Genomic DNA, 24980 nt, shown 5'->3' with positions numbered 1-24980 from the left:
CCACATTTTCAAAGCTTTTATTCTCTTCTTGTCTAAACTATTTATCGGCCATGTTTCACTTCCATACATAGCGACACTCCACACAAGTACTTTCAGAAAGGACTTCCTGACACTTAAATCTATACTTGATGCTAATAAATTTCTCTTCTTCAGAAATTCTTTCCTTGCCATAGCCAATCTACATTTTTTATCCTCTCTACTTCAACCATTGTCAGTTGTTTTGCTTCCCAGACAGGAAAACTCATCTACCACTTTAAGTATCTCATTTTGTAATCTAGTTCCCTGAGCATCACTTGATTTAATTTGATTACATTCCATTATCCTCATTTTGCATTTGTTGATGTTCATCTTATATCCTCCTTTCAAGACACTGCCCATTCCGTTCAGCTGCTCTTCCAGATCCTTTGGTGTCCCTGACAGAATTACACTATTGTTGGCAAACCTCAAAGTTTTTATTTCTTTTCCATGTATTTTAATTCCTACTCCAAATTTTTCTGTTTCCTTTACTGCTTGCTCAATGTACAGACTGAATAACATCACTTCACTCTTTATCACAGGTTCCTTTTCGTGCCCTTGACTCTTATAACTTGTAAATAGCCTTTCACTCCCTGTATTTTACCCCTACCACCTAAAAAGCTTTCTCTAAGTCTACAAATGCTAGAAATGTAGGTTTGTATTTCCTTAACATATCTCCTAAGATAAATTGTTGGGTCAGTATTGTGTTGTGTGTTCCAACATTTCTACAGAATCCGAATTGATCATCCCTGATGTCAGCTTCTACCAGTTTTTCAATTAGCCTGCAAAGAATTTGTGTTAGTCTTTTGCAACCATGACTTATTAAACTGTTAGTTTGGTAATTTTCACACCTGTCAGCACCTGATTTCTGTGGGGTTGGAATTATTATATTCTTCTTGAAGTATGAGGGTATTTCACCCATCTCATACATCTGGCTCACCAGATGGAAGAGTTTTTTCAGGGCTGGCTCTACCAAGGCTATCAGTAGCTCTAAGGGAATGTTGTCTATTCATGGGGTCTTGTTTTGAATTAGGTCTTTCAGTGCTCTGTCAAATTCTTCAAATAGTATCATATCTCTCATTCCACCTTCAGCTACGTCCTCTTCCATTTCCATATTACTGCCCTCAAGTACATTGCCCTTGTACAGACTCTGTGTATGCTCCTTCCATGTTTGTGCTTTCCCTTCTTTGCTTATGACTGGTTTTCCTTTTGAGCTCTTGATATTGATATGTGGTTCTCTTTTCTCCAAAGGTCTTTTTAATTTTTCTGCAGGCAGTATCTGTCTTACCCCTAGTGATATATGCTTCTACATCCTTACATTTGTCCTCTAAACATCCCTGCTTAGCCATTTTGCACTTACTGTCAATCTCATTTTTGAGATGTTTGTCTCAGGTGATAAAACAATTAAAACATTGGACTTGTATTATGGGGAATGGTATATACATTTGGTTGTGGCTATGAAGATTTAGTTTTGCATAACACATTTCAGTTGACTGTTGCAATGGTTCCTTGAATGAGGTTTCTCAAAGTGACATTAATTTCACTAATTGATTAGAAAGCATTATGTCAGTTAGATACAAAATCAGCTGGTTTCGGGAAAGAATGTTCATATATCTAATTACTTTTTTAATGTACCACAGTGATATCAAATGTAAGCTACATGTATTATTTATATAATAAGTATGTCAACATTTATGATTATTTTACGAGTGAAGTGCACATGTAGTTTACGATTGATTAATTTTATTTCTGTATGTGTTCCACATTCTTGTGTGGAACATAATGTATATGATGTTAGTGGATTCATTAAATTGAATCTTTTATCATTCATGACAGTGGAGCAGAGTAAAAGCATTGAGTCTCAATTTTTTACTTGACTGTCAAGTCTGGGAACAATAAAATAAAACAGTGTAACACATTTTTTAAACTCTTTAGTTTTTGCAAAATAACCCAACATCATTTGCTCTTAATGTATAAATATGAAGTATATTGGAAAGCAGTGCAGTATTATTTTAAAAGTGCATCTTATAAATCTACTGATCTGAAAAAGTGTCAGAAAAGCTGTTGATTTACTTTTGAGAAATAAAAAGGAGAAACAACCAGTTTCCAAAAAAATTAAAAAATTGAGAAAAGATTGTACAGTTCTTTGCTACCTTGTTCATGTCTTCCCCCAATCTTTTTTCCTCAATTTTGTAAGTGCTTTAGGTATCACTGTGTGACAAATTCACATACTTAAAATAATAAAATGAACAAATACAACCCATTCACTGTGTTCAGAAAGTGTTAAGCACTGGATAGGTATAAAATTGAGAAACTTAACTCCATAGCTTAGCTATTGAAGTAGTATTCTCCACACACACAACTGAATGTGGATGACTCAAGTGCTAGCAAGAATGAGAGATGAAGAAACACCAGAGGAGGAGGATAGCAATACACAGCTAGAAATTATTTGACCATGCATATATTGGCAGAGGAGAATCACTTGAAAATAGGCTTATTGATGAGTGAAACTGTTCATAGATACTTTAAAAAAATGTTTAATTCTCCATTAATAGCTATTCAGTCCACTACCATCAATCATACAACTGCCATATGACTGTGACTGTGACATTGAAAACTAGTGACACATGCCACAATCACTGTTTCAGTGCTGCTAATCAGCTGTATCAAGAATTTAATGTTAGAGAAATTCTCAGTGTGCTTTAGATGATATGCTTCATCTTCCCATCCCTGATTATGGAAAGGTAGCCTGTCATGAATTTCTGTATTTAGAAAGCACCTCTGGACAGTGTATATGTTTGAACCCCATGGCAATTTTTCATTTTGCTGTGTACTGTGTTTAATAAGTTACTGAGTAGTGCTTTTTGTGAGAAGAGAGCAGCAAGTGTTTGCACAATAATTATGAAATAAACAAATAGTAGGTTTGATCAAATAAATGATATGCCTAGAAATTGCCAATTTTCCAATTTTATCTGTATATCATTTTACAAACAAGGTTGAAGAAAGCAATAGCTTTGTGTTCTCTTAAGTGGTTAATAGTAAAGGGAAACAGTGTTTACTCTGATATTAGAGCAGTACCTCATCAAACATGTGCCATCTATGGCACAAATATACACTCCTGGAAATTGAAATAAGAACACCGTGAATTCATTGTCCCAGGAAGGGGAAACTTTATTGACACATTCCTGGGGTCAGATACATCACATGATCACACTGACAGAACCACAGGCACATAGACACAGGCAACAGAGCATGCACAATGTCGGCACTAGTACAGTGTATATCCACCTTTCGCAGCAATGCAGGCTGCTATTCTTCCATGGAGACGATCGTAGAGATGCTGGATGTAGTCCTGTGGAACGGCTTGCCATGCCATTTCCACCTGGCGCCTCAGTTGGACCAGCGTTCATGCTGGACGTGCAGACCCCGTGAGACGACGCTTCATCCAGTCCCAAACATGCTCAATGGGGGACAGATCCGGAGATCTTGCTGGCCAGGGTAGTTGACTTACACCTTCTAGAGCACGTTGGGTGGCACGGGATACATGCGGATGTGCATTGTCCTGTTGGAACAGCATGTTCCCTTGCCGGTCTAGGAATGGTAGAACGATGGGTTCGATGACGGTTTGGATGTACCGTGCACTATTCAGTGTCCCCTCGACGATCACCAGTGGTGTACGGCCAGTGTAGGAGATCGCTCCCCACACCATGATGCCGGGTGTTGGCCCTGTGTGCCTCGGTCGTATGCAGTCCTGATTGTGGCACTCACCTGCACGGCGCCAAACACGCATACGACCATCATTGGCACCAAGGCAGAAGCGACTCTCATTGCTGAAGACGACACATCTCCATTCGTCCCTCCATTCACGCCTGTCGCGACACCACTGGAGGCGGGCTGCACGATGTTGGGGCGTGAGCGGAAGACGGCCTAACGGTGTGCGGGACCGTAGCCCAGCTTCATGGAGACGGTTGCGAATGGTCCTCGCCGATACCCCAGGAGCAACAGTGTCCCTAATTTGCTGGGAAGTGGCAGTGCGGTCCCCTACTGCACTGCGTAGGATCCTACGGTCTTGGCGTGCATCCGTGCGTCGCTGCGGTCCGGTCCCAGGTCGACGGGCACGTGCACCTTCCGCCGACCACTGGCGACAACATCGATGTACTGTGGAGACCTCACGCCCCACGTGTTGAGCAATTCGGCGGTACGTCCACCCGGCCTCCCGCATGCCCACTATACGCCCTCGCTCAAAGTCCGTCAACTGCACATACGGTTCACGTCCATGCTGTCGCGGCATGCTACCAGTGTTAAAGACTGCGATGGACCTCCGTATGCCACGGCAAACTGGCTGACACTGACGGCGGCGGTGCACAAATGCTGCGCAGCTAGCGCCATTCGACGGCCAACACTGCGGTTCCTGGTGTGTCTGCTGTGCCGTGCGTGTGATCATTGCTTGTACAGCCCTCTCGCAGTGTCCGGAGCAAGTATGGTGGGTCTGACACACCGGTGTCAATGTGTTCTTTTTTCCATTTCCAGGAGTGTAATTGGAATGAATGTATATATTGTGGTAGTTGAAAATTTGTGTCAGACTGGGACTCAAATGCAAATTTCCTGCTTATCATGAGCATTTGCCTTGACACTTAGGCTATCTGAGCAATGGCATCACAAAGAACAATTGTTTTGCTTCACATTTGAATACACTCTAATAGCTGTTTTGTTATGACATGTTCTGTTAATGCAGACCAATAATCTTCTTCTACATAAAGCTGTGATGCAGGTTCAATCAGTTCCACTCTGCCCAGCATTCTGTTAAGATTCAGTCACGTATTTGTAATTTTATGCATTTTGCAAACATATAGCTGGCCATTCTCATTGATTTTATCCTTGCAAAAGTATGAACTGTGTTACTTCAAAGTTTCTGGAAGTTTTTATGTAAACTGTTGCTCTCTTGCGTTGTAAATCATAATATCAAACTACAATATAAAGAAAAGGATAGATTGCTATTCTCCATAAAGATGACATGTTGAGTTGCATAGAGGCTTCATCTGAGCTGCCGAGGAGGCTGACCATATGTGGGTGAAGTGTGCTTGCTTGTGTGAATGGATGTGTATGTGTTTTTTTTTCTCAAGAAGGTTTTAGTCATGAAGAGTGTAACAGTCTTTTTGTTGCCTGGCTGCCACTTATTGTGCCGGCCGGAGTGGCCGTGCGGTTAAAGGCGCTGCAGTCTGGAACCGCAAGACCGCTACGGTCGCAGGTTCGAATCCTGCCTCGGGCATGGATGTTTGTGATGTCCTTAGGTTAGTTAGGTTTAACTAGTTCTAAGTTCTAGGGGACTAATGACCTCAGCAGTTGAGTCCCATAGTGCTCAGAGCCATTTGAACCATTTTTTGCCACTTATTGTGTCAACTTCATGGTGAATAGTAAACTATCCTTTTCCTTATATTGTTGATATTTCAACCTGGAGCTTCCATTGTTTGAAATATGTAACAGTGTGAAGGAAAAGTAATAAATCACCTCAATTTTCTGCACACAGGTTTACGCATGGATAGCTGTATTTGTTCTACCACTAAACGCAGCTATCAATCCTATTCTTTACACAATATCAACTACACCTTTCCTAGAACCAACTCTAAAAGGACTGAAGACTTTGAAGAGATCATGTAGGCTGTCGCTTACAGCTGAACAGCACCACACATACTCATCTGTTACAGGTAAAGTCAGTCAGACAAATAATTCATTTAAAAATATAAAAATATATGTTACTGTCTGATAGTTAAAGCACATCTTTTCCATTTTTAGTGGCTGTGCAATGATTATAGTTCCTACATAAAACATGCTTTGTCAACCCTTTATTGACATTACAAATTTCTATGCACACTATTTGATCAAAAGTATCAGGACACCCCTGTGTAATATGGAACTGATCACTAGAGGTCATGAGATATGGACCCACCAGTATAAAAAACTCAAGAGTGTTTTGTTGTCAGTAGAAGTGACAGTCAGGAGAGCTCAGTGACCTCAAACATGGATTAGTCATTGGATCTCACCCGAGTAACAAAAACGCCAGGGACATTTCAACCTTGCCAAGCTGACTGTTGGTGATGTGAGTGTGAAATGGAAATGCAAAGGAAGAAACGTAGATGAAGCATGACTGGCAAATCTTCTGTACTGGAGGACAGTGATCGCAAAGGACTGAAAAGGCTGGTTGTAAGAAATCACATGAAATCAGTGGAAGGAAACTCTCAACAGTTCCAGAGTGTTACCAGTGGAAGGAAACTCTCATCAGTTCCAGAGTGCTACCAGCAGTCCAGGTAACACAGTGACTCTGTGTAGGGAGTTCAAAAGAGTGGGATACACAGGTTGAGTAGCCTTTTATAAGCCACACATTTCTTTAAATCTGTTGGAGGAGCTTGAGTTTGGAAAATGCCTAGGGAATTTTATCTGCTATCATATATAGTGCCAACAGTGAAGCGTGGTGGAGTGGATTTTACAGTATGGGGATATTTTTCATGGTTAGGGTATGGTGTCCTTATTGTCCTTAAGAAAATGCTAAATTCGGGAAAATATGAACACATTTTACAATATTAAATTCTGTGTACAGTATTAGAGAATTTCAGACACTGTAGTTGTTTGTTGAAGGATGACAATGCACCCTATCATTAAGCAGCATCTCTGAGGCAATGGTTTGTGGACAGTAACTCTCCTAAAGTGGGTTGGTCTACCCAGAGTCCTGACCTGAGCTAAACTGAATACCATTGGGATGATTGAAGATGGTGGCAAATAGTAATGGTGAAGTTCTTAGCTTATGTAAAAACTCATGTTTGATGGGGAAAATAGTAAAAAATGTGGAAAAGTACTAAAAGCTGGAATCACATGCAAGGAATGTAATAACTCGTATCATTTTCAGTGTGCAAAAGTGGACTCATCTGTGAAAGAAAATAATGAATTTATAACATGCTAGAACTGTAGTCAGTGCTGCGTTAAGAACTCATATAACTATCATAAAGCAAAAATTTGTGGCTGTAGGTGTGAATTATCTGTACTAGTCGGCGATATGGTTAGTGAAATCCAGAGCCTAAAGGCTGAAGTTACTTTCTTAAATAAGAAGGTGTGTGAATTTGAACAATAGCACCTGATGAACTACTGTAGGCCTAAACTGAAAACCAAAGAAAGCTTTCCTGCCATCATTACTCAAAACAGGTTTCAAATTCTCGATGAAATAGTGGAACAAGAACAAGTTCAGCCCATGCAAACTAGAAGTAATCCTTCAAGCAGCAAAAAAACTGTCAGTGATAAGTACAGAAAACACCAAGTCCCAAACTCGTGTGCAAAACATGAAATTGAACGTAAGCAAACCATCCAAGCAAATAGAATCTGTGAAAGTACATGCAAGAAATCGTCCCTAGAGAAAAACAGAAGAAACGACGACAATCACAAACACAAGCAGGGCCGGATTCTATTATATGGAGACAGCCATTGACGTGAAATAGCGCAAAACATCGCAAATATGCAAGACAACTTTGCAGCAGTAGGCCACATCCAGCCTGGAGCCCATCTTTCTGCTGTGGTGAAGCTGTGTATGCAGGATTGTGACTCCTTCTCATCCAATGACTGTGTTGTTATTATGGGAGGTTCATATGATATAGCAAGAAATCAAGCAAATGATGCAATTAGACATATGAAAATGGTACTGGGTAAGTTAAATGATACCAAAACAATTGTTGTCAACATTCCACAGAGGTATGATCTTATGAAAAAGTCTATTGTGAACCGGAAAGTTCATAAAACAAATGATAGGATTAAAGCTCTATGTAGTAAATTTCAGAATGTGTCTCTAGTAGATGTCAGCTATCTAGGAAGGGAGCTGCACACATCTCATGGTCTGCACATGAACAGAAGAGGCAAAAAGATTGTTAGTAGCAACATTATTGAGGAAGTCAGGCAACATTGTTCACAAATAATTTCACGGATTGACAAACCCGATATATTAGTTGTAACTGAACATTGGTACAATGAAGCTCTGATTAGCTTTAGTCAACCAATGTGTATGAAATTCTTCACAGCCTTCAGTAGAAAAGGCAAGACTGGGGGAGGTGAAGCAATTTTCACTGTAAATGAAAGTAATTTTAATGTTATTGATGTGAGTGCCTTCTGCTTGGAAGGAGTCTCAGAATTTGCTGCAATAAACCTAAAATGGGGTAGAGATAACATAACAGTTATCAGTGTTTACAGGCCACCTGCAGCAAATACAAATACCTTTTTTGTAAATCTTTCTGACCTGCTTGTATATACAGACACAACATTTTCTGGGCCAAATGGTCATGTAAATATTATAGTTACAGGGGATATAAATATAGATTTATTAACAAATGATGTCAGCACCAAAAAGTTACATCGCCTGTGTGATGAATTTAATCTGACCCCACTCATTCGGGAACCCACTAGAGAAATTGGCAATAGTAAAACATGTCTTGACAACATAATAACAAACATGACCCACCTGTCCCACATTGCATCGGTTTTAAAACTAGCCATCTCAGATCACCATGCAGTACAGCTTAAATTTGAGCTCCATGAGGACCCCACTGTCACCACAAAGCAACAGTTTGTAACTAAAAGAATAATGTATAATCACAACATAAATAGACTAAACTGCATGCTAGCACAAATACAATGGTTTGAAAATAATAGCTTTTCATGTGATAGCTTTGCTGCTGACTTCTATTACTGCTTTGATACCACATGCCCAGTTGTAATCACAAAAAAGAAACAAACAAAAATATTTGGGTAAATAGTAATGTCACTGAAGCGAGGGAAAAATTAAAACTACTTCACAGTGCAATGCTGAATAATAGAGAGATTCCTGAGCTAAAGGAAGCCTTCAAAATATATCAAGCACACTATAAGGACTTACTCACACAGACCAGGAGCGCCGGCCGGTGTGGCCGTGCGGTTATAGGCGCTTCAGTCTGGAACCACGTGACCGCTACGGTCGCAGGTTCGAATGCTGCCTCGGGCATGGATGTGTGTGATGTCCTTAGGTTAGTTAGGTTTAAGTAGTTCTAAGTTCTAGGGGACTGATGACCACAGATGTTAAGTCCCATAGTGCTCAGAGCCATTTGAACCATTTGAACAGACCAGGAGCAACTATGTTGCAAATATGCTTCAAAACTCACACAACATAACTGCTGGCATCTGGGCAGTCATAAACAGTTTTAGAACCTGCAATGACAAATCCTGTATGGACTTTACTATTAACCACAATGGCATTCTCATAAAAGACCAACTGGAAATTGTAAATATTTTTAATGAATATTTTTCTTCCGTAGGGGAAGCCATAAATGACAAACATAAAAACATGCACTACAGTTTTAAAGGTAATACATGTGACCATAGTATATATCTAGCCCCCACAAACTGTGCAGAAATAATGGGCATCATTAGCTCTCTAAAACCCTCTAATTCAGCTGGGCATGATGGCCTAAATATTAATGTTTTAAAAGCCTGTAGCCAAAATGTCTCTGCACCTCTGTCTGTAGCAGTCAACAGTATATCAGAATCAGGCACCATCCCAGACAGACTAAAAATAGCACAGGTAACACCAATTGTTAAGAAAGATGACGACAAAAAAATAGAAAACTACAGACCAGTCTCAATCCTTCCTGTCTTTTCCAAAATAGTTGAGAAAGTTATATACAACAGGATTATAAACTGTCTTAACAAACACAACCTGATGTTTGAAAATCAAAATGGATTCCTAAAAGGTAAATCAACTAGCACTGCAGCTGCTCAATTAATTGAAGAGGTGTTAGGGGGTATCGAAAGCAAGGAACATGTGGCAGGTGTATACCCAGACCTGGAAAAAGCCTTTGATTGTGTGAATATTGACATCCTATTAGACAAGCTAAGGAACATGGGCATTAGAGGCGTTGATTATGACCTAATAAAGTGTTATATGAGCAATAGAAAACAGTTTGTTCTACTTAAAATGGAAAGTGGTGTCTACAAATCGGAGATCACTTGCATAAAATATGGTGTGCCCCAGAGCTCGGTGTTGGGCCCCCTTCTGTTCTTGACCTATGTAAATGATATTAAATATTGTACTATAAATTCTAAAATTGTTCTGTATGCCAATGACATGTCCATTTTGTGTAAAAAGGAATCATGTAATGAACTAGAGGCCAAGTGTAATAATGTGACAAAAGAAATTGTTCAGTTTTTTTAATGAAAGCCACTTAAATGTAAGCAGCAGTAAAACATGCTTCATGGAGTTTAACAAAAGTAGTTTGAATAATGAAATTAAATTATACATTGGCAACGAACTGGTAAAGAAAGAGGCTAGCATAAAATTCCTTGGCATAACAGTCCAAAGCAACCTGAAATGGGACACACATTTTGACTCCATAGCAACTAATTTGTCAAAAAATATATTTGCAATCAGTATTATTAGCAAGTTCTGTAGAGACACTGCATACCATACTCTTTTCTCCTCTCACTTGAACTACGGTATTGAAATTTGGGGGGCAACAACCAAAGCTAATCTAGATAAGCTACTCATTCTTCAAAAAAGGGGTGTGAAAACAATCTGTGGAGCAAAACATAGGGAATCTTGTTGCAACTTGTTTCCAAAAACAGAGGTGTTAACTGTTATAAACACGTACATTCTAAAAGCCATAGTGCTTGTGAAACGACTGCACCCAAACACTTATTCAGATTTCCACCAGTACAATACTAGAAATAAAGAAAGATTTTACATTGGCAGCCACAGAAAAGCACTTTACGAAAAGGGCCTCAGTACGCAGGTATAAAATTAGCTAATGCACTGCCCAGTGCTGTCATGGCTCTTCCTACAATTAAACTGAAACATCAGCTTAAGAAATTTTTAGTAAAATGCTTTGTGAAATTATGTGAATAGAAATCTGTAAACATCTTATTGTAATTTTGTTGTAAATTAATGATGTATTCAGAAGAACGTGTCTTGTGTATTGTACAAATAACTTTAATCATTACGGTTTCTTTGTACACGTGCAGTGTACCATTCGATATTGAATAAAGCTATTATTATTACTATTATTATTATTATTATTATTATTATTATTATTATTATTATTTAGAATGTTGACTTCACTCCAGACTCCAGTGTCCATCACTGCCTTCTCTGCTTTCAGTTCTTGAGCAAGAATGGGCTGCCATTTCTCCACAGACATTCAGAAACCTCATTGAAAGTGTCCCCAGCTAAGTTCAAGCTGTCATAAAAGCAAAGGATGAACACATCCATATTAATGTCCACTAACAGATGTTTGGATACTTTTGAAAAAATAGTGGAACAGTTTGTTAAATATTTTTCAGCATTCATATTCTTTAACTATTTCATATTCATTATTACTATACCATTACAATTAAAGAGACAATTAATAAGGTTCTGTGGGCTTAACTAATGACGCATTCTTTCATTCTTTCTCAAAACTTTCAAATTTGTCATTTATTTTGCTCTTTTAGTTACATGGCAAAATAAATGATGAATTTTAAATAACAATGCAGTAGTGAAATCTCTCGTGAGAAGTATGTCAGTGATAGCAACTTTCTGGAACCTTTAGTATTGATACCCTGTCAAATAGTGCCAAGCAAGGACATCTGGAGTTATTAATTGCCATCCTTTGATTATTTTGCACAGTAAAGCTCTCAGTCAAGATTGAAAGTCATAGTGCGAAATTATCGATAATATTGTAAACAGGAAAAATGGCAGCTTCAGTTGTAAGAGTTTAAAATCATTTATTACAGCAAATCAGTTTCAGTCTTTGAGTGAGCACCGTCATTGTAATTATTAAAGTCTTGAAGATTTGCATAATAAAAGCACATGGAGTCAATTCAGTGCAGGTTAACCTCAATTACTGATCTTTTTAAATGACTCAAATGGCATCAATGATTTGGAGGTAACTTACTATAAGACAATAAAAAGACTTATAAAACAGAAAGTATTGATCAAAAATTATTTGTTTCTTGCACATATTTTTCTAGCAATAGGAATCCTGTTATGTTCTGTAAAATGATCAAAATGTTTCCATTCAAAGCCTGTACAGTCCACAATTGGTATGCCAATCAGGCAAAATTGCCATGAATATTGAGGCAATCTTCTCATCAGTGGACTAGGCTGAAGATACTCATTAGGTAAAACACCATGTCCTACTGTGTGAAGAAGTCTGTAACTGCCCACTGCACATCCTCATCCAACAGAAACTGTCAATCCTTCAAAAAGCTTTTTTAAAGGACTGACGGTCTGATAATTGCATGGAGAGAAATCAATACTGTAGGGCAGGTGCTTAAGTGACTCCCAAGTGAGTTGGCATAACTTCTGCATTACAACATTTGTGAAATGGGACGTGAGTTATCATGAAGTAGCAGCAATTTTCTTGGACATTTTGCTTAAGTGCACACCATAATTTCTCCTCATCCTCCTCCTCTTCCCCTTCCCCTCCTCCCCCTCCTCTTCCTCCTCCTCCTCCTCCTCCTACTCCCTTTCCCTCACCACCCATATGTAGTCACCCTCCTCCTCCCTCCTTCCTCATCTCTCTCGCAACCCATGTGTACCTACCCTTTTTTTCTACCTGTAATTATTATGTGACAAATTTCAGAAGAATTTTTAGTAATTTTGTAACCAAGCAAAACAAAGTTATACCCAGTTCCTCTCTGTGGTATGAAAGGAAAGACTCATTTTTGCAGGGTGCACCAGATGAGATTTGAAAACCTGAGAGCCTAAATGTGGAAGATAGAATAGTAAGTAAGGCAGAGATTACTGACAAAACATTGCACAGGAGTTAACAAGAGCGGAAAGCTTAGTGCGTTCTATGTGGTAGATGTGGGCTGGAGGGGGGAATACAGACAGGTCAGAGAATAAAAGATATAGATATAGAAAAATAAAAGGAAATGAAGAAAGGAGTAGTTACTAAGAAGAAATGCTGAGACCAAGAAAATTAGAAAAGATAATTAATGTAAATTAAGGCCAGGAGTGTGGCGAGAACCAAAGACATGCTTCTGCACTTTATAGTGTGCATATGTGAGCTCCCACATTCTGTGCTTATGCACTATAAAAACTGAGATCCCACATTCTGTTTCTTGAAACTTGCTTATCCCTGAGAGTTACCTACCAAAGCTTAGCACTGGAAGTCACTGTTTACAGTTTAAAATACAGCAGTCTCTTGTACTTACTCAGATAAACTGTGATCTACATGCTTCATCTGCCAATTTCGACTCTAACTGTCCACCATGTGTCCTTGGATGGTATCATTTGCCAAGCTAATTGCAAACCATAACAACAGACCAGACTTTACCTCAAAACGCTATTCTCATTGTCCTAAACTGTCTCAACAGTTGTGTTTCCCTACCTGTCCCTCCCAGCTCCCTAAACAGTCACACTATCAACCACCACTCCTCTTCCACAAACCGAGCTTGCCCAATCTTCGTAACATGCCCCAGCTGTCACCACTGCCTGATAACTCATGATCACAAAAACAATCCACAATAGTGCAGTGTTCTCAACCTCTCATCTAATGCTCTTTCCTCCTGAATTATCTGTATTATCAAAGGTTTATTCTTGCAGCACTAAACCTGCATTTAACTATGCTGCTTTGGTGAAGGAACTACTTTCCTTCACGTGTAATGTTGGCTAGAAATATCACTCTGCAACTCAGTTCCAAAACCTTTGCAACAGCAGACCTGACATTGAACCCTGCCTTGAGCAATCCTGACCATGATCCCATCTTGATCCACCACCACCATCTCAAAATCCTTCCTCACAAGTCTTCCTAAAATTCAACATTGCTTCACAATCCTTTCTCAGGTCCCTACAAAATTACCCTAAACTGTCCTCTGCAAAACTCCAGGCTGTTTGTTCCCTAAAAATTGATGACTGCATCATTATCCTCCCAGCAAACAAGGGACCTACTGCTGTGGTATTTGAGGGACAGGAGTATGTAAATGAGGGTCTCTGCCAGCTGTCTGACACCTCTACGTACAGTATCTGCCATCAAGATCCCATTAATGTGATATGAACTGACCTACAGTCCTTCCTTAAAGCCTCTGGCCCCTCACAAGGACACACACCTCAATCCACAGAACTTATGATCCCACCCAAACGATGTGCCCCCCTTCTATCTTCTTCCTAAGATTCACGATCCCAATCACACTGGCCATCCCATAGTTGCTGACTTCAAAGCACCCACCAAATGTATTTCTGCCTTAAATGATCAACACCTGAAACCTACAGTACAAAGACTCCTCTCCCTTATTAAAGACACCAACTATTTCCTAGATCATTGAAATCTGTGCCTGTTCCAATCCCAATAAACACCTAGCCTATCACCATTGATGCCATCTCTCTCTGTACCAAATCCCCCAAGTACATAGTCTGTCTGCTACAGAACTTAACCTCAACCAGTGCCTACCTTATTAAAAACATATGATGTCCTTCCTGTTCACTTTAATTAACTTTATACTTACCAACAACTACTTTACTTCTGAGTGGCAGACATACAGACAGATCAGGGGCATGGCAATGGGAACCAAGATGTCTATTTGTAAGCCTTCAGGCCTGGGTTTGGTTTAGAGACACTGATGACACCTTTCCTATATGCAGTCATTGTGAAGGAGATCTTTTAAAAATTGCTTGGGACCTTTTAATACATTCTCACAGTTAAATTTCCCATGCCACTATCCTCGACATTGACATCATCCTCCCTGAGGATCAGTTACATACTTCCACTCACATTAAACTTGCTAACAAACAGTGGTATTTACATTTTGACAATTGCCAACCTTCCCATGTCAAAGAATTCCTCCTGTACAGCCTTGGCAGTTGAGACAAATGTGACTTCTTTACAGCAATAAACCACCATTCTCACCTCAGCTTTCACTGGATGTAATTACCTCACCATCATAGCTCAAAAGCAGATTTCCCTGACCATCACATCCAATCCTGATCCCTCCAAAAAACAACTTGAGGGTACATCTCTTGTTACTCAGTATTATCCTGGTCTTCCATGTATTAATCAGCTGCTTTGACAAGGCTCTGGCTTCCTAAAAACATGTCCTGGAAGGAGGTCCATTCTGTCTTACATTTTGTCCACTGAACCTAGAATAGCTTTTAGTCACCCGGCCCCCTCCCCCAACCTCAGCAGTATCCTGGTCAGACCCTGTGCCCCTTCTGCACCCAGTTTCCTACCCTTTGCCTCCTACCTCTTTGAACATACCCACTTTAAGATTTGCCCTACGCACCTTATTACCACTGCCTGTACCAGCCCAATAACTGGCAAAACATATACCCTCAAAGGGAGAGCCGCATGTGAAATTACACATATCTTGTACCAGCAGTTATCTACATCCTGTTCAACTTTCTACATTGATATGACTACAACCAAATTACCAGTCAGGATGAATAGGCACAGACAAGGGGCGTATTCGGGCAGTACACAATACTATTGCAGAGCATGCCCTACAACATGACAATCATGAGCTCAGTGCCTGTTTCACCACACACGCCAGCTTGTTTCTTTTCCTAGAAACCACCTTCTCAGACCTCCACAAGTGAGAACCAGTGTTTCAACATGTCCTTGGTTCTCACCAACCATTTGGCATTAATTAATGTTAATTATTTTCTCTAATTTTCTTGGTCTCAGTGTTTCTTCTCAGTAACTATTCCCTTTTAGTTTCCTATATCTTTCATTTTCTGGCCTGTCTATATCCTCCCCCCCCCCCCCCCCTACATCTGCTGCATATAATACACTAAGATTTCTGCTCTTATTAACTTTTTGTAAGTAATATCTGTCCTGTCTATTATTCTACCTTCCACCTTCAAGCTCTCAGGTTTTCAAATCTCATTTGGAGTGTCCCCAACAATCGGTGTTTCCTTGTCATCCTGTCCAGTTAAGTGTCCCCTGACTTGGGGTTCTGGGTGACTTTTCTGATATCTCCCCATTTCTTAAACCTTGCCAGTCCTTTTCCTTCATCCTTCTTTCTTTCCCCTTAACCATTCTCCTAGAAGAAGGAACCAATCGCTCCAAAACCTACACATTTCTTTAACCTTAATATGATATTCCTCCGACTGCCACTTGGTGACTAGATTTTTTTTATCTGTCAGATTATATTATATTTTCAAAAATTTATTATTTTCATTGATATACTACAGTGTATGATTCTTTGACACTCATGGAATATTTAAACTATTAGTAATAAAATTAAATGAAACTCTCTAGTTCTTTGGTATAGTACCCATTGTTACAAGCTGAATACTGATGAAACACTGGGAATTTGTTCCCACATACAGACTGGTTCCTGTACACCATCAATTAAGACTGTTACTCTTATAATTTCTTTTATAATCTGTTGTGGTCTCATTCAGATAGACGTCTTACTGTAACTATTCTTAACATATTGTATAATGAAAATCTTTCATTACAGCCTCTGAACATCAACATGATTATAATCTCCATGGCCATCCATTTATGATTGATGCTCGTCATTCAATTGGAAATGACAAATACAAAAAGAAACAACAAGAAAATTGTAACGATACCAGTGAAGAGGACGGAGACCATTTCTTTTCTGCCAGTGAATGGTAATTTGTAGTATAGAGAACACTTTGTTAGCACTTTTAAAGCTAATAGATTAACATTGCTCCACAGCTGTACTGTTTAATTATCACCAATTTAGAATGACAGTTCTCTTACTTATGAAGTAGTAGCATATTCTGCTAAAAATGATAATCTCATTAAAATTTAAAATGTCATAAGAAATACGGATGAATTATGGAAGCTCAAATGGAAAAATTATTGAAGAAAAGTAAGAGAGCAAAACACTGATTTGGTGTTCATTGTGCAGTCAGTATATGATTAGAGGCATCATTTACAGTGAGTGTAGACCTGTCCACATTAATGGTTTGATGACAGTTGTTGTGGTTTGGACTGTTGGCCATATGGTAAGTTTTGTAGTAGAGCCAGAGACTGCGACACAAATGTTTTTAGCAGCATGGATTTTTTTATGGTAATGCATCATTTTTTTTTAGAAAATTGCAACATATTGTGATCATAAACACCATATTAAATGTAAAAGATTAGAATTGTCAAAAGACTGCATGTGTGACATGGAAGATCATGTTTCCATGTCAGTGCCATAGGCTATCTTATGGCTTAGTTTCAAATGTTAAGGGGAATAAACAGCCTTCATTGAAATGATTTATTTGAAATACTACCCATTTGTGGCATAGTGTTACTACAGTGATGCATGTGTGTAAGGCATGAGATCTACACCTAAAAGATATGTCCAAATGTTAAACTTACTAGGGCTCTTCCCATTAGATTTGCTAATGGCACACAGGAAGAATTATAGCTTAAGTTTCCATTCATGCTGTATTTATCGAAATATTGTCTTGGTGGGCCTTACAGTATCAATACACAGAGTATTGTGGCATTTTCCTCAGTTAATGATTGTTCTTGAAACTTCTTAAGTAGGCTTTGGTGGGGTAGTTGATGTGTGTCTTTAAATGTCTGCCAGTTCAGATTTTTCAGCAGCTCCATATTCTTGTCCCATGTGTCAAAAAAATCTCAGGCCATTTTTGCTGCCATTAACTGTATACATTCCACATGCTCTGGTGGTGGTGGTGGTGGTGGTGGTGGTGGTGGTGGTGGTGGTTAGTGTTTAACGTCGCATCGACAACGAGGTTATTAGAGACGGAGCGCTAGCTCGGGTTAGGGAAGGATTGGGAAGGAAATCAGCCGTGCCCTTTCAAAGGAACCATCCCGGCATTTGCCTGAAACGATTTAGGGAAATCACGGAAAACCTAAATCAGGATGGCCGGAGACGGGATTGAACTGTCATCCTCCCGAATGCGAGTCCAGTGTGCTAACCACTGCGCCACCTCACTCGGTCACATGGTCTGGTAGTCCTGTTTGGTAAAGGTACACCTTGTTAAGCAGCATTGTTGCTCAGGTTGCAGTCTCCTTTGTAGTCTGATTGTATTTTCTGAGTATCCTTCCAATGAATCAAATTCTACCATCTGCTTTCCATACAAGTGAGACGATGAAGAAAATTTAACTTACAGAGGATTATAAAATGTATAACACAGCAAATGATGTTTTGTCAAAGAGTTACTTATCAGGTCCATTGTAGTGATAGCTGTGACCATTATCTTGGATGTTGAACCTTGTTCAAGCACAAATACATGTATGCCATTGTCTGACCCCAGAGATCCATCAATGTCCATTTCACTGTGGACTGACATCAATATATTCCTTTGGGCAGTAAATCCGTGAGATGACATGAAGCCAGGTACATCTCCTCCTGTAACAGGCTCATAAGCACAGATAGTGATGTGTCAGTTGGTAACAGATTTTGAATTATTCTGTGCAAATTTAACAGGTGGGTGAGAGAATTTCTTCAATATTTAAAATAAATCAATAAATATAAATCATATACTATGGGTACACCACACTGCAGGTTGTCAGAGTATTTGTAAAATTGGCTCAGTACAGCAAGTTCAGTGAGATGAAGGTTGTGTGGAAAATTAATTATGTAGAATTTCAGCAAAGGCACTGATGATGTTAACTACATATTTTTTTATTAGAGTATCTACTGAAATTATTACAAAAGAAAAGGTATACAACGCATCAGCTTATCTGGTGGCAGCAATCTGATGAAAGCGTACAACAGTTATATTACTCATTGCCCTTTTGGGATCTGATAACCCTTCATCTTATGAGGGAAAAATGCAAAGAACTAGAATTTATGAGAGTACAATGAAAAGTGTATTACAGTACCGAGTTAAGGAGACATGGCAGTGCAAGCTGCCTCCCTAGATTTTGGACATTAACAAGTTATTCTGACTAATCTTTGTAAATTCCTTTCCTTGTGAAACCCATTTTCTCTTTGAACTCATCAAAAGATTATCAAATTTTAAAACTTCTATAACTTTAATTGGATAACACACTATAACATTGTTTGATTACTGCATAGTTTTTCTTTGTTGTTTTGATTATCTTGACACTGTCACAGAAACAGCTAATTTGCTCCGAGACAGGGTTTAGGGAAGGGAACTGTGGCACTGGTGAGAAGATTGCCCAGCATTTCTCAAATACAGTCTGGGGAAACCATATAGAACTTAACATAATAGTCAGATAACAATTTGAACCCCTTACTTTTCAAATAGGAATCTAAACTCAACCATAGTGTCACATCACTAATTAATTTAAAGCACTCTTGAGGAGAACCATTCTTCAAAATTGAAGTATATAAAAATCTAAATTGCACATAGATTCACCATGAAATTCTCAAGATATGTGAACCAAATGCAGTGTCACATCCAGCTTTAGTGAAATGGTCCCAACAATTTGATGCACACCTCACAAACATAGGTGATGCTGACTGAGAAGTCCACATCTTGCACCATGCAATTTGCTTCTTTTCAGCAAGATAAAAGAAGAACTGGCACAAAAGAGATTTTCCACCAATGTTCACACAGTGGTTCTCAAAATACTCCATGACCAAGGAGAGGATTTCTATCATTGAGGAACTGAGTGACTGGTAAAATGTTCGAATTGTTGTGTACAGAGAGTTGATGAGTATGATGAAAAAGAGACATGGTCCTCATAGTTATATGATAACTTTTTGATAAACACCATTTGAAAATAACATTGTGCAACTTTGAAACAAGTAACTATGTGGTAAGAGTGAAGTCTATTAATACTGCAAACCAGAAAGTTTCTTTGGTAGCTTATTGGACTGTGGGATAGAGTTTTCCAATTTTAGGTATTTAAGAGGTGGTAAAGCTCATACCATAGATTTTCCATGCTCATTTGAGTGAACTGGAGAAACACCTATCCCATTAAAGGCAGAGCTACCTGTGGAACCAGTCAAGTTATGTACCAGCTAAGCTGCAACCACTTTGCCGCATTCTACATGGGCATGACAAACAACAAGCTGTCTGTCCGCATGAATGGCCACCGACAAACTGTGGCCAAGAAACAGCTGGACTGACTTGTTGCTGAGCATGCTGCCCAACACAACATTCTTCATTTCAGCAACTACTTCAAAACCTGTGCCATCTGGATTGTTCCCACAAAAAACAGTTTTTCTGAACTGCACACATGAGAACCCTCCCTGCAGTATATCCTAAATTCCTGTAACTGTCCTAGCCTCAGCCTTTGTTAGTCATTGTCTTTACCCATCTTGCTCCTTCCCTGTTGCCATTCCAGGACAACACAGCCCTCTATTCCACCAACACACCCTGTCTTTTCACTTTTCTCCTTTTCTGTTACCCCTCCCCATTGCCCTCTGTCTAATCTCCCAACTGCACCTAGCTGCACTACCCTCTCTCCACCTCCTCCCTGTATGCTCCCACAAGCAGAACTACACCACCCCCACTCCTACTCTGCTAACTCTCCCCCTCCCCATCCCAGCCTCCTCCTTACATCCACCACCCAGTTGCCCCACCATCATGCGCTACTGCTCACAGTCTGGCTTCAGCAGCCAGAGACTGTGTTCATGTGTCAGTGGGAGTTGCATTTGTGTGTGTGTGTGTGTGTGTGTTTTGCCTATTTTTGATAATGGACTTGTTAGCCTAAAGCTCACTTTCTGACAGTCTTTTTCTTGTACCTACCTGCTATTCAGTGCCTCCACTTTATGGTGAGTAGCTACTATATTTTCATAATATTCATTTTTTTTTTAAATTCATTATTTAACGTATGCCTGCATTACCCCTATTTGATTTTGCATTTACAACCCTGTATTTACCTCCGGGTGGGGACTACTCAGGAGGATGTTGCTATCAGGAGAAACAAAACTGGCATTCTACTGATCGGGGCATGGAATGTCTGATCCCTTACTCTGGCAGGTAGGTTAGAAAATTTAAAAAGGGAAATGGATAGGTTAAAGTTAGATATAGTGGGAATTAGTGAAGTTTGGTGGCAGGAGGAACAAGACTTCTGGTCAGGTGAATACAGGGTTATAAATACAAAACCAAACAGGGGTAATGCACAAGTAGGTTTAATAATTAATAGGAAAATAGGAATGCGGGTAAGCTACTACAAACAGCATAGTGAACACATGTATGATGAGATAAAAGAAATTATTCAGATAGTGAAGGGAGATGAAAATTTAATAGTCATGGGTGACTGGAACTCGATAGTAGGAAAAGGAAGAGAAGGAAATGTAGTAGGTGAATGTGGAATGGGAGTAAGGAATGAAAGAGGAATCTGCCTGGTAGAATTTTGCACAGAGCATGACTTAATCGTAGCTAACACTTGGTTCAAGAATCATAAAAGAAGGTTGTATACATGGAAGAAGCCTGGAGATACTGGAAGGTCTCAGATAGATTATATAATGGTAAGACAGAGATTTAGGAACCAGGTTTTAAATTGTAAGACATTTCCAGGGGCAGATGTGGACTCTGACCACAATCAATTGGTTATGAACTGTAGATTAAAACTGAAGGAACTGCAAAAAGGTGGGAATTTGAGGAGATGGGACCTGGATAAACTGAAAGAACCAGGTTCTAGAGAGCTTCAGGGAGAGCATTAGGGAATGACTGACAAGAATGGGGGAAAGAAATACTGTAGAAGAAGAATGGGTAGCTTTGAGAGATGAAATAGTCAAGGTTGCCGAGGATCAAGTAGGTAAAAGGACGAGGGCTAATAGAAATCCTTGGGTAACAGAAGAGATATTGAACTGATGAAAGAAGAAAATATAAAAATGCAGTAAATGATGCAGGCAAAAAGGAATACAAATGTCTCAAAAATGAGATCGACAGGAATTGCAAAATGGCTAAACAGGGATGACTAGAGGACAAATGTAAGTTAGGGGCGCATATCACTAGGAGTAAGATAGATACTGCCTACAGGAAAATTAAAGAGACCTTTGGAAAAAAGAGAACCACTTGCATGAATATCAAGAGCTTACATGGGAACCCAGTTATAACCAAAGAAGGGAAAGCAGAAAGGTGGAAGGAGTATATAGAGGGTCTATACAAGTGCGATGTTCTTGAGGACAATATTATCGAAATTGAAGAAAATGTAGATGAAGATGAAATAGGAGATATGATACTACGTGAAGAGTTTGACAGAGCACTGAAAGACCTAAGTTGAAACAAGGCCCTGGGAGTAGACAACATTCCATTAGAACTACTGACAGCCTTGGGAGAGACAGGCCTAACAAAACTCTACCATCTAGTGAACAAGATGTATGAGACAGGCAAAATACCCTCAGACTTCAAGAAAAATATAATAATTCCAATCCCAAAGAAAGCATATGTTGACAGATGTGAAAATTACTGAACTATCAGTTTAATAAGCCACAGCTGCAAAATACTATCACGAATTCTTTACAGACGAACGGAAAAAGTGGTAGAAGCCGACCTTGGGGAAGATCAGTTTGGATTCCGGAGAAATGTTGGAACATGTGAGGCAACACTGACCCTATGACTTATCTTAGAAAATAGATTAAGGAAAGGCAAACCTACATTTCTAGCATTTGTAGACTTAGAGAAAGCTTTTGACAATGTTGACTGGAATACTCTCTTTCAAATTCTGAAGGTGGCAGGGGTAAAATACAGGGAGCAAAAGGCTATTTACAATTTGTTACTCAATCTGTATATTGAGCAAGCAGTAAAGGAAACAAAAGAAAAATTCAGAGTAGGAATTAAAATCCATGTAGAAGAAATAAAAACTTTGAGGTTCGCCAATGACATTGTATTTCTGTCAGAGACAGCAAAGGTCCTGGAAGAGCAGCTGAACAGAATGGACAGTGTCTTGAAAGGAGGATATAAGACGAACATCAACAAAAGAAAACGAGGATAATGGAATGTAGTCGAATTAAATTGGGTGATGCTGCGGGAATTAGATTAGGAAATGAGACACTTAAAGTAGTAAAAGAGTTTTGCATTTTGGGGAGGAAAATAACTGATGATGGTCAAAGTAGAGAGGATATAAAATGTAGAGTGGCAATGGCAAGAGTTTCTGAGGAAGAGAAATTTGTTAAAATCGAGTATAGATTTAAGTGTCAGGAAGTCGTTTCTGAAAGTATTTGTAAGGAGTGTAGCCATGTATGAAAGTGAAACGTGGATGATAAATAGTTTAGGCAAGAAGAGAATAGAAGCTTTCAAAATGTGGTGCTACAGAAGAATGCTGAAGATTAGATGGGTAGATCACGTAACTATGAGGAGGTATTGAATAGAATTGGACAGAAGAGAAATTTGCAGCACAACTTGACTAGAAGAAGGGATCAGTTGGTAGGGCATATTCTGAGGCATCAAGGGATCACCAATTTAGTATTGGAGGGCAGCGTGGAGGGTAAAAAACATAGAGGGAGACCAAGAGATGAATACACTAAACAGATTCAGAAGGATGTAGGTTGCAGTAGGTACTGGGAGATGAAGAAGCTTGCAGAGGATAGAGGAGCATGGAGAGCTGTATCAAACCAGTCTCTGGACTGAAGACCACCACAACAACAACAATATACTTGTCTTAAATTTGCAGTTCAAAACACAAAATTGTCTTCACATCCTCTTCCAGTCACTACTGATTTCATTTAATTGGATTGTATAAATGCCAGAGTAATTTACTATGTAAATACTATATAAATACTTTTCAGTAGGAAAAATGTAAAACATGCATACTTTTTAAGAAATATATGTGTAATGTTTAGCTCATCTTTGTATTGCATACATTTTTTTACCTAAAATTATGGAAATAATGTATCTCTTCTTTGTTTTCCTGATATCACCTTAAAAGTTCAAACTATTACAAAAAGAATAAAATTATTAAATTGTCAGCTAGTCATATTAATATTTTTCTGTTTCCTGTATGCAGCCAACAGCATCTACACCTCACTTCTATGAACTGTCACACAGAAGCAATCTGTCATTCCTCCCCATCAGCTGAGTTGGTGATGTCCAAATCACACTTCAGTGAGAGATGTACTTACCCTGATGTCCATGTTCACGTTGAACTTCTACCATTGCAACAAATGCCTGTGGATAAATGACTGCATGGCCTAGCAGATTTGTGATGGCTACTAATCATGAGAAAGTAGGATTTCTTGGCAAATTTCTTTGATGAAATTTTCTTGGGTTGCAACAACACAACTCTGCTGATAATCTGAGAAAATTTCATCAATGGATGATTAATTTATATCTTCTGAAGATGAAACTATAGGCACAACAATTAATTGTACACATCTGACAGTGAGTGAAAATTAAAAAAATTGTAGTGTCTGCTGAAACTTTTGTGGTTAAAAATACTACTTTTGTGAAATACAAAGGGCACAGTAGTGTGCCCCCATGTGTAAGAGAACATGAGAAATGACACTGGTAAACTATATAGAAGTAAAGTTTTCGCATTAACTACCATAAAATGAGGTGAATCCGATCAAAAACGGCAGTTTTTTAAAAAATTCTGTATGTTAATTTTGCAATCTTGATAATTATATATTCATTTATTTTATTATTTTTAGTTCATAATTACAGTTATTATTTTAAGTTAATTGTTGATCAGTTTCACCTCCTCAGTTGTGGTGAAACTGATCCCCATTGTATTTTGTATGCAAGAACAGGATCAGACTTCTGGTGGAGTGAATCCGATCACTACTTTGATTTTTAAAAAATATATCATGCTGTATTTGCAGCAAAATTTTACAATTTCTAGACTAAACAAATTTTTAGAAGCACATTAAATTTTTGCTATAATAACACTTGTATTCCCGAAATTAGACATACAAATATTAATTTTTAGTTACTGTATATCATAATCAATGTGAAAAGTATTTACTCAATGTCATAATCAGCTGTCCCTTCAAAAATAAAGTTAGCTCACCTTGTTCTGGAACAACTTTTTTCAATATTTTGGGCTCTTTCTACTTCAGTTGCATTGTCTGTATCTGGAAAAACAAAATAAACATTACCATCAAGAACTTTCTTTCTCAAAAATGTCATT

At 38.8% G+C, this 24980-nt stretch overlaps 1 protein-coding gene across 1 annotated transcript in view; it reads left to right on the top strand.

The window, feature by feature from the left end:
• LOC126235161 (G-protein coupled receptor GRL101-like) overlaps positions 1-24407 on the top strand; it is a 364334-nt gene extending 339927 nt beyond the window's left edge. The window contains exons 25-27 of the mRNA XM_049943894.1: positions 5543-5720; positions 16462-16618; positions 23859-24407. Coding sequence (XP_049799851.1) covers positions 5543-5720; positions 16462-16618; positions 23859-24033 — 510 coding nt within the window. The 3' untranslated portion in view covers positions 24034-24407. The remainder of the gene's footprint in view (positions 1-5542; positions 5721-16461; positions 16619-23858) is intronic.
• The last annotated feature ends 573 nt before the right edge of the window (positions 24408-24980 follow it).

Source organism: Schistocerca nitens, chromosome 2, assembly GCF_023898315.1.
Source record: "Schistocerca nitens isolate TAMUIC-IGC-003100 chromosome 2, iqSchNite1.1, whole genome shotgun sequence".
NCBI classification, from domain to species: Eukaryota; Metazoa; Arthropoda; class Insecta; order Orthoptera; family Acrididae; genus Schistocerca; species Schistocerca nitens.
Note: the sequence above shows the minus strand (reverse complement) of the source record. Positions and strands in the feature narration are given on the sequence as shown.